The 10,218-nt window shown below is 51.3% G+C and overlaps 1 protein-coding gene across 2 annotated transcripts; it reads right to left on the bottom strand.

Annotated features, from left to right (window-relative positions):
* Wbp2 (WW domain binding protein 2) lies at positions 1–8,784 on the bottom strand. Of its 2 annotated transcripts, none has more exons than XM_028752927.1 (8): positions 8,545–8,784; positions 5,287–5,395; positions 3,737–3,872; positions 2,570–2,662; positions 1,924–2,058; positions 1,586–1,708; positions 1,075–1,151; positions 1–962 (listed from the first exon to the last, which is right to left on the bottom strand). In XM_028752927.1, the coding sequence occupies exons 1-8, from the start codon at positions 8,601–8,603 to the stop codon at positions 909–911; spliced, it is 786 nt and encodes a 261-aa protein (XP_028608760.1). In that variant the 5' UTR covers positions 8,604–8,784; the 3' UTR covers positions 1–908. The 2 variants fall into 2 exon arrangements, with proteins under 2 accessions (XP_028608760.1, XP_028608759.1); XM_028752926.1 differs by having other exon boundaries at positions 1,586–1,711; positions 8,545–8,666.
* Between the last annotated feature and the right edge of the window lie 1,434 nt (positions 8,785–10,218).

Here is a 10,218-nt window from a genome sequence, read left to right as displayed (position 1 = left end):
TCAAGGTGCAAACAGGGTTTATTTCACATTAATATATTAACTGGACTTTTTGTGTCAAATAAATAGGAATTCTCTTTAAATAACCATCTCCTCATTTTGCGTCTAGACCAGGAACGAACAAGAGCAATTCTTAGTGCATCCAGGGGGCGGGAAGCTTACAGAGGGGCGAAGGGTTACAGGTCACGTGGTTGGAGGCCCCCAATCCCAGACCAAAGGGCCTGCCGGGCAGACATGCATTCTCTATTGCTCCTGCAGAGAAGTCCGGAGTAAAGGGGAGAGGAGAGGAGGCGGAATAATCCCCAGAAACAGTAGCAGAAGGGCAGAGGGGCTTCCTCTCTGACACAGTGGCTTTGCCTCTGATGCCAGCCGCTGGAAGCTCAGGGTAAAATCCCTGGAAGCAACAGAAAGAACGAGGTGGCTGGGCAAGTGTGACTGTGGACTGACAGTCTGCTGAGACAGCGGCTTCCTGGTGGGACAGGCACACACCAGGTAAGAAATGTGAACACGGCTTGGCAGGGCCTGCTGGGGACACACATGGTTGATCTTAGGGGCCCAAGAGATGAAGAACAATGGTCACCAGGCTGGACAGCAGTGGAGGAGTGGCCAGAGAGTCCCTCTGTGTGGGGGGCTGCTATCATGAGGAATGAGGGGTGAACCCGTGCTCCTGCAAGCTCCAGAGACGGTGAAAGGGAAGCTGGGTAGAAGAGCGCCGTGAGCTGAGCTAGGGTAGGAAGCTGGGACGTGCCTCTCAGAGGCCAGGAGTTCCACCTTTCTATCAGGGCTAGCTCCTGCTAACTTTATACTCAGGCCTGGGGAAGAACAGGGCCCTCCCTGGCCTCTTGGAATCCCAGATGTAGCTCCATGGGAGGCCCAGGAAGGGGTCTTCGGGTAAGAGGTGGGAGGTGAGTCTACTGGGTCTTCTTGTCTTCTGGGGGGTAGTAGGGTGGTGGTGGAGGCTGGCTCTAGAGAAAAAAACCACAAAGCTCACATTAGACATCGTAGGACTAGCTGTGCTCGCTTCCAACGCCAGATCCCAGACTGCGTGACTGAGAAGGCGGTCTCCTGCCAACTCACCGTGGGCATGTAGACATTGTGTGGGTTGCCTGGGTTGTAATAGGCGCTGGCAGCAGCTTCTGCAGCCTTGGCCTCAGCTGTGAAAGCAAACACACGGGGAGACAGTGACAACTGATAAGCCCTCCTCTGCTCTCACCCGAGTTCCTAGGGACATTTGTAGATGAGAACATCGAGGCACAGAGGGTGACTTTCTGGGTCCCAAAAGGTCACCACAAGCCAAGAAGCCATAGAAGCCTCATCTCACCACACCTTTGGATTAGTGTTCTGTGGCACCTGGGATAGAAGCCAGGCCCAGCCCCTTCAGGCAAGTGCTCACTGAACCACACCCCACCCTTAGAATATATAGCCCTTCACCACCAGGCTACCACCGTGTCAGGCCTTTGGGTGGTCTGTAACCCAGAGGCCCTTTACCATTTGAGGGTCAGTCAGCTCCATTGTGTGGAGTTCTCCATAAGACCTTGGGGAGGAGAGGCCTGGTCCCGAAGGACTGCCAGCAGCTGAGGGGCCTCACCTGCAGAAGTAGGGGGGGCACTGGGGCCGCTGACTGGAGGCTCCATGGGCCCAGGATAGGGTGGTGGTGGGGGCTGTACATATCCCATGGCCCCATCCATCATGGGAGGTCCTGGATAGAACTCTGCTTGGGAAGACAGCGACAGAGACAGTGAGCAGCCCACGTGGTCCCCATCCGGCTACTCTGGGACGTCCTATCTAGTACCTGGGATGCCCTCTAAACTCTCCAATGTCTTTTAGGCCTGAAGCATGAAAGGGCATGTCTCCCCTCTGCAGCTAGAAGGTGTGGCTAGTGGGTGGCTGGGGAGGCTGAGTCTGGGCAGCAGAGGACACACTCACCGGGTGGGGGCGGTGGATAGGGGTAGCCAGGAGGACAGGGGTACATTCCATTGGCGACTGGCGGGGGAAAGACATAGCCCCCGCTGGGCATGTAAGGGTACCCATAGGCTCCATTGGGGACTTCACCTCTGGAGGCTATAAGCACAAGGGGAGAGAGACATGAGTGTCACCTGCCCCAGGGACTGACGGGTCCCAGGACTGTGCCCAGATGTGCCCTACCACCATTCCACTGCCCACCCCAAGGGGTCTGCCTAGGTCACCATGTGCTGAGGGGAGGGTGGGGTCAAGGACAGGCGTGAGGGAAGCAGAGGGAGAGATGTGCTGGGGATGGGGGGAGGGGAGGAACAAGATGGATGGCTGTGAAGCCCAGCACTGGGTGATTTACAATGGCTGCTGGATGGTAGTTTAATAGCTGGGTTTTTTTGTTTGTTTTTCAGTCCAAACATTTCTGCCAGAATATCGAATGCCTGCTTTGGGCAGAGGAAGCCCACAGGATAATTACAGGTTTCTTTCCCCCAACTTCCCAGTCCTGTCAGCCGGGCCCAGATATTTACCCCCTGGTGATTATGATACAAAATAAAAGGACAAACAAAAAACCCGTATGTTTGATGTGTCCTTAGCCCCTACTTTTTAAGGGCTTGGGTACCTTGAGATGCCACCTGGAGCATCCGCTGCCCAAACTCGATGGCGCCCCCTGCTGTGAAGGTCAGCTTGTAGGAGGCAGAGCCTTCCCAGCCACCTGAGAAGGGCAAGGACAGTGAAGAGTAAGAAGGAAAGCAGGGTCAGTGCAGAGATGCTATCCTCTTCTGGCCATCCGCCAACACCCAGGAGACCTGTGGGGAAGGGTGCACTCCTGCCCAGAGCCCACATCAACACCCACTGTTGCAGACTGGCCCGGCTCCTGCTTGAGGGTCTCATCCTCTCAGCAGAATGTTCCCCATCCCCAGCCAAGTACACCCCACCACCAAGGCTATAGAGTTGACTGTAGAGCCAATAGCAAGGGGGACGTGAGGAGGTCTCTCTCCACCCCTAACAAAGCATGTGGCCGCTCTCCTGGTAACTGACATCACGGTTCAGGGTAGAACTCTCCTGGGAAGGGGCCTCAAGACAAAACATGGCCCCTCCAGCTCAGAGAGTGGCTCACACAGAACCCTCTGCAGTCTGGTGAGGTGGCGGCCTCAACTAGCACTCATGGAAGGCCTCTCCCAGGAATGGGACACAACTCCTTTCCAAACCTAAAACCTGGCCCCTTCTTGGGTAAAAATAAGCACATTCAGTTTTTAATTTTTCTGTTGGGTTCACTTTCTGAACAAAAGACTGATTTAACCCAACACTTCCAAAGCCCACATGCACTGCTCAGCCATTAGCCTGGTTTAATTCATGGCTAGGGGCTTGGAGAGATGCTCAGAGGTAGAGAGCTCTGGCTGCTCTTCTAGTGGTCCTGAGTTCAATTCTCAAACATCTGTAATGAGACCTGGTGCACTATTCTGGTGTATAGGCACACATATAGGCAGAGGACTATATACATAGTAAATAAATAAGTCTTTAAAAAAAATTCTCGCCGGGTGGTGGTGGTGCACGCCTTTAATCCCAGCACTTGGGAGGCAGAGGCAGGTGGATTTCTGAGTTCGAGGCCAGCCTGGTCTACAGAGTGAGTTCCAGGACAGCCAGGGCTACACAGAGAAACCCTGTCTCGAAAAACCAACAAAACAAAACAAATCCTCGGCTATGAAGTGGAAGGCTTGGACAAGGAACCTGAAAAGGGTGTTTCCAGGTGGCAGGCAGAGATGCTGGCCTTGTCACCATCACCCACCTCCTGCTTCAGCCTTCACTGTTCCCTTTATGAAGTTCGCACCAAACACCGGCTGCTTGATCTCACAGTCCTTCATCAGGTAAAAGGGCATCATGAAGGACTGCATGGCGTCCTTCCCCTTAGACAGAAAGATGACCTGTGGGGAGAGGAAACCAGGCCGTCAGAGCCAGAACCACAGCCAGCTCACCTTCCCCTTAGACAGAAAGATGACCTGTGGGGAGAGGAGACCAGGCCGTCAGAGCCAGAACCACAGCCAGCTCAGTCACTGATCCCTGCCACTTTCTGTGTGCTCGGTCTGTTCCCAGCACCAGAGTAGGTAGCACCGCCTACTCCTGGCAGCCACGTGGCTCCTCCCCAAATGCTGTAAACAAATGGCGCAGCCTGGAGATGGGTGTGCACACGAGGAACCTGCAGGTCGCAGAGTGAGTGGGGATACATTGCCATCCCGCCAGACACAGGCTGGCGGGTGTGGTGTACATAGAGGGAGCCTCCTATGCTAGGTGCTAGGTGCAGGGCAGAGCAGGTGGAGGCTCCTGGCGGCAGGAGGCACAGCCTGTGCTCATACACAACGGAGCAAAAGGGTCCAGGAGTTGGGATCCTTGTGACTTCCTGTAGGTCACACACTGCCTGACAGCCACATAACTTTCCTGACCCATGCCTGGAAAACCCGATTTCCTTTCTTCCTAATTACATTTATTTATACTGTATTTGTGGGGGGATGGGGGGTGGGTATGCACATGCCACAGGGCATGTATGGAGGTCAGAGGTCAGTTCTTTCCTTCCACTTTGTGTATCAACCCCTGCGTTTCCAAACCACCAGACACTCAACCTAATAGAATCCATGAACGGCCGCCCCCAGAGGTGGGTGTATTGTGAGAGGTGCCATCATGAAAACAGGCATGTGTGCTCTTCTCCCAGTCTTGACACCTCACCAGTGGGAGGCCACACACAGCACTCCTTTCCTGAGTCCCCAGCATCTTCACACCTCACTGGTCGGGGGGCCACAGGCAGGACCCCTTTCCTCCATATTTGCTGATATTACTCAGAGCTCACAGGGCTCACTCTCAGAAGAGGCTGATTCTGCAGCCTGGCACCTCACACTCTGCAGGGTTCTCCTGGGCTCTCTGCCCAGCCTGGAGGTTGCAGCCTTGCTACCATATCCTGTTTACGACATTCATCACTCTGACTGTGCACACAAGTATCAAGGGCTACTCTAGGCAAGTCATCCTGCAGCTATATCCTACCTCAAAGAGATCTTTGTGGAATTTGCATGGCCCAGGTCAGGAGAGCGGCACAAAGGGCCTGGTGGTTCTAGAATCCAGGATCGTGTGAAACAGGCTTTTAAGGCACTAACAGTCCCCAGGGTTGAGAGGCCACTGGTGTCACAAGGCTGAAGCAGACACACACATGACCGTCTCAGAACACAGAGCCTCTAATCCGACTATCCCCAGGGTTGAGAGGCCACTGGTGTCACAAGGCTGAAGCAGACACACACATGACTGTCTCAGAGCACGGAGCCTGTAACCCGACTGTCCTGCTGTACAACTTACCCGGTACGGAGTAAGGTAGACGGTGCCTTTCTTGGTCCCTTTGAAGGCCTCTGGCACATTCTTCATGTCGTTGAATGTAAGTTCCACATGATCATAGGACATTAGGATGCTATGAAGAAAAAAACAAGGGGCCAGATGATACTCAGCCAGTTATTCTAGATGGGACAGAGTCACTCAGAACAGTGTCTCAACAGGAGCTGTGAGGAAACCATCAACACAGCCCAGTGGAGAGGAACAAGCCAGGTCTACGGATTTCCCCACATTCTACGTCTACAGCCCCATGTGACCAGGCGAGACAACCACCTCCACCTCTGCAGCTGGATTACATCACCTGGGTTTGCACTTCAGTTTGCTCTTAAACCCTGTGAGTGGGGTCCTGCTGGGGGAGTTCTGGGGGCAGTTCGTACGGCTCAGGTTGGTCTTGAGCTTGCTAAGTTCCTCCTGCTTCCACCTCGAGAGCTGCTGATTTCCTGAGGTGCTAGGGCTGGAGCCTGGGGTGTGTGCCTGCTATAGAAGTACTCCACCAACTCAGTCCCAGACTCAGTCCCAGCCGAGCTCTTTTGTCAGCGTTTAAAATCTAATCTATACAGGGTGGTGGTGGCCCAACTTTAATCTCAGCACCCAGGAGGTAGAGGCAGGTGGATCTGTGAGTTTGACGCCAGCCTGGTCTACAGAGTGAGCCCCAGGACAGCCAAAGTTACACAGAAAAATGGTCTCAAAACAAAAACAAAATAAAAACCTAATATGTAAACAGAGTCTAATGGGACTTGGGGACATAGCTCAGTATTATCTAGCACAGTCAAGGCTCTAGGTTCATCCTCAGCACCAAAATAAACAAGTACATACATGTATGCATGTATATATGTATGCATGCATATACGTATGTATGCATGTATATGTACATATGCATGTATATGTGTATGCATGCATGTATGAATGCATGTATGTGTGTATATATGTATGTATGCACGCATGTATGTATGCATATATGTATATATGCGTGTATATATGTATGTATGCATGTATGTACGCGTGTATGTATGTATGAGTGTTAAAGACATGACTGTACTTGCATGGGATGCCCTGGAGCTGGAGTTACAGGTGGTTGTGAGCTGTGCCACATGGATGCTGGGAACTGAACCTGGGTCCTCTGAGAGAACAGGAAGTACTCCTGACTGTTGAACCACCTCTCCAGCCCCAATCCAAGCTTCTCTAGCTGGAGCAGCAGGAAATGTCTGCAAATAAAGCCCTTGAGATGGTGTGTGTGTGTGCATGTGTGTGTGTGTGTGTGTATGTATATACTCAATCCTCTGGGAAGAGGTCACAGCTGCTGCTGCTCCTCCTCTTCTTCCTCCTCCTCCTCCTCTTCTTCTTCTTCTTCTTCTTCTTTTTTTTTGGGGGGGGGGGGGATAGGGTTTCTCTATGAAGCCCTGGCTGTCCTGGAACTCACAGAGATCTGCCTGCGTCTGCCTCTTGAAATTCTGGGACTAAAGGCATATACCACCACCTCCTGGCAAGTTTACAGCTTTTATCTCTATCAGTGGTTTGTGAATTAAAGGTTAATGTTTACTAGTCTAAATTCCAAAGTCTGAGCATTATACTTAAATTTCAATTATTGCTGACACATGTTTCAAAAGTGAGGCTGGAGTTATTCCTTAGACCCCTACTGGTAGAAATGAGCTATGACCCAGGTCCTGAGGCCCAGGAAGGTAGATACCACCCAGAGAAGACACAGTTTAAGAGACAAAAAATTTCCAGCATGGTAGCACATGTCTTTAATCCCAGTATTCAGGAGGCAGAGGCAGGTGAGTCTCTATGAGTTCAAGGCCAGCCTGGACTACAAAGTAAGTCCAGGACAGTCAGGGCTCTATTACAGGAAGAAACCCTGTCTTGGAAAAACAAACAAACAAAGCAATCACTCCCAAATACTGAAACTAACTAGCCTTGGTTTGTGGTGGTCCATGCCTGGATTCCTTGCGATCAAAAGCCTGAGGTAGGAAGATTGCCTCAAATTCAAGGCCAACCTGGGCTATAGGAATGAAACCATACCTCAAAAACCAGAGAGACTGGAAGAGGTGGGGATAGTCATTAAATGGCATGAGAGCGCTTGCCTCTGCCAAGGAACCAGACAAAGTATACCAGAGAACAATGTAAGGTTTCTTAGATTACAAGATGAAAAGGTCCGAGTTCATATGGTTCCATTCATCTGTCTCCTCCTGTCCCAAACACCCTTTCTTGGTGCAATAAAAGAGGGCAGCTCAGGTTAAAGAAGTGGTCACCAGGCACATGCGCTTGCCAGCCTCTTCCCAAGACCTCTGTACACAAAGTCAGCAGAACCTGACTGTGTCGCTGTACACCTTCTCTTCTGACTCATCAAGCTTCCCAGGTGACAGGTCCCAAGACGGGTGTCTGTCTACACTGGGTGTGGGCTCTGACCTCCATCATATCCCCTTGGCTCTCAAGAAGTTAATTCAAGCCCACATAGCACAAGTCAGGAGAGTCCGACTTTCAAGGAACAAGAAACAGAGGAAAAGAAAAGCCCAGCAGTTCAGGGGAGGGTGGAGAAAAAAAGAATCTTGAAGTTGGGAGACCTTTGTTCTGGGAACTGACATAGGCCGTCAGGAATTCAAGAGAACCAGGCAAGAGACAAGCCTTTACAAGGGTCACTGGGTTAAGACATTTAGTTCCACCGCTAGGGCCGCAGCCTTTCTTTTGGAACCTGAGAAGTTCTGGAGTGTATGAGAAAACTGTACAGAACTAGTTAAGCCTATTGACTTTGGGGCCAAGTTACCTTCAATTCCCATCTGTTACTCACAGCTCTATGATGTAAGTTATTTAACCTCACTAGGCCTCACTTGTCCTACCTGTAAAATGTGTGTAATAGTTTCTGCGGCACACGATGATTACCTAAAGTAGAACTGACGCAGCGTAGTAAAGACGCAGTGAACGCCTAATAAACAGCAACTATGTTTTTAAGACTTCGTTCGGAAAGGGGTTCGAGAAATCGCCCGTGGGTCTCACTCAGAAACAAACCCGGACACCATTCTGCTGCCCCACCCCCACCCAGCACCCCAGCTGATCAGCACCCCGGCCCTCCCCCACGACCCACCCACTCCCTCCAGCCCCGCCTACGGCCGTTACCACCCCTTCCCCCCAGCGCTCCATCAATTTCCTTCTCCACCATATCCCACCGCCCACCCCGCAAAGTGGCCGACACCCGCCCTTCCAGTCTCCAGGATCCTTCCGCCGTGTTTTCACCTCTCAGTGTTGTTGACGATCACTCCGCCGCCCTCTGAGTGATTCTTGTTGAGCGCCATAGTCTCTCCCACAGGGGTCCCGAGACTCGCAACACTCTGCGCTTGCGCTGGTCTTTGGCCCGCCTCTAGTGGCGTCGTTCGTATTACAGTCAGCCAATCATAGCTCCTGCGCGTAGGCTGACCAACCACCTGATCTGGACTGTCACGTGGGGAGAGTTTACTCCCCCCCTCCCTCCCCCAAGTTGCACCTACATCACAAACAAGCAGCCAACTACAATTCCCAGCAGGCAATGGTCCTACAACCGCGGCCTCTTCATGCGTTTAGTGACGCGGGCGATTCTGGAACTTGTAGTCTTTTTCTACTATAGGCCAGGTTTGAGATTATATTTACAAAACTACTTAAACATTTGCACGCCTCTCTCGACCTGGCCTCCTCATGTTAAGCAAACTCAGTCGAAGAAATGTAACTTAGATGTTATGATTCGGTGTACAGTACATTTAAAAGTCACCTAACCAGCTGCCTTCATTTCCGCAACTGTCATGAGTTAGTTCGCGCTTACACTTGAGTAGTCGTTGCGAGCTTACAGAGCAGTGCAAGGTGCAGTCCCTTCTAGAGTGGACTGGCAGAGCCCAAGAAAAATACGTCGCTTTAATCGACCCAGACCCAGACCCTGCGAGCCGGACTGTGTGAACTTCTGGGGACTGAGTGGTCAGCTTCCCACCTGCCGCCTGCAGCCTCGCGATGGCGCTGCTCCCTGCTCTGATCTAGTTAGTGGATCCTGCTGCAGGAGTTAAACAGCAGGGTATAAACAAGTCCTGGAATAATTAAATGGTACGACAAAGTGCGAGACCAATGATCAGGTAGGACTTTCAAGATACCACTGACGCGTTTCAGCTAGTGGTTGTCTCCCCACTGCGCTGTAGTGAATCTAAACTCCATCTCTGAGATGCATCTTTCCCAGGGCTGGCGAGCGTTGGGAGAGCCCCTCAGTTTCTGGGTGGCATCTATCCTTAACCTTAGGGGATCAGTGTTTGGTTTGAAGCAGACAGCATGGTGCCCTAGATCCTGGAATATTGCCACAAATTTGAGGCCAACTTGGGCTACATAAATGATTTCCAGAACAGCTACAGAGTAAGGCAGTTCTGGGAAATGGTCGGTACGTTATTGACTCACAGTGCAAGGGACACTTCTGTACTCTTTTTTGCTAGGTGCACTCTAATAAAAGGCTACAGATTATTGTTTGGTTGGTTTTTGAGCAAGAGTCTCTGGTAGCCCATTCACATCTCTAAGTTGTTTTGTACCTGAGGCCGGCCTTGAATTACTGGTCCTCCTGCCTCAGGACAGACTTGTGCCACCATGCCTGGATAGATTTATTTATTTATTTATTTATTTATTATACAGGGTCTCCTGTAGCTATTGTTGGCTAGTTATTGGGTATGTAACCAAGGATAAATCATGTCTCCTGGCTCCCCCATTCCTGAAATTACAGATGTGTACCACCAAGCCCGGCTTTACAAAGTTATGATGATCAGTTGACTCCAGCATTCATACATATCACGGAAAGCACTGCACTAAGCTGGACTATGTCCCCAGCTCCAGCATTTTTTTTTTAAGTGCATAATCCAAGCTGGGTGTAATGAAGCAGTCAGGAACCAGAGGTGAGAGGACCGGTGC

This window comes from Grammomys surdaster, unplaced genomic scaffold, assembly GCF_004785775.1.
Source record: "Grammomys surdaster isolate TR1022 unplaced genomic scaffold, NIH_TR_1.0 125940, whole genome shotgun sequence".
In the NCBI taxonomy this organism is placed as follows: domain Eukaryota; kingdom Metazoa; phylum Chordata; class Mammalia; order Rodentia; family Muridae; genus Grammomys; species Grammomys surdaster.
Note: the sequence above shows the minus strand (reverse complement) of the source record. Positions and strands in the feature narration are given on the sequence as shown.

Coding starts and splice junctions, on each gene's coding strand:
- Wbp2 (XM_028752926.1), bottom strand. CDS start 8,603: ATGGCGCTCAACAAGAATCACTCAGAGGGCGGCGGAGTGATCGTCAAC. Junction 5,396..8,544: donor ATCGTCAACAACACTGAGAG/GTGAAAACACGG, acceptor TTTTCTTCATAG/CATCCTAATGTCCTATGATC. Junction 963..1,074: donor ACAATGTCTACATGCCCACG/GTGAGTTGGCAG, acceptor TTTTTTCTCTAG/AGCCAGCCTCCACCACCACC.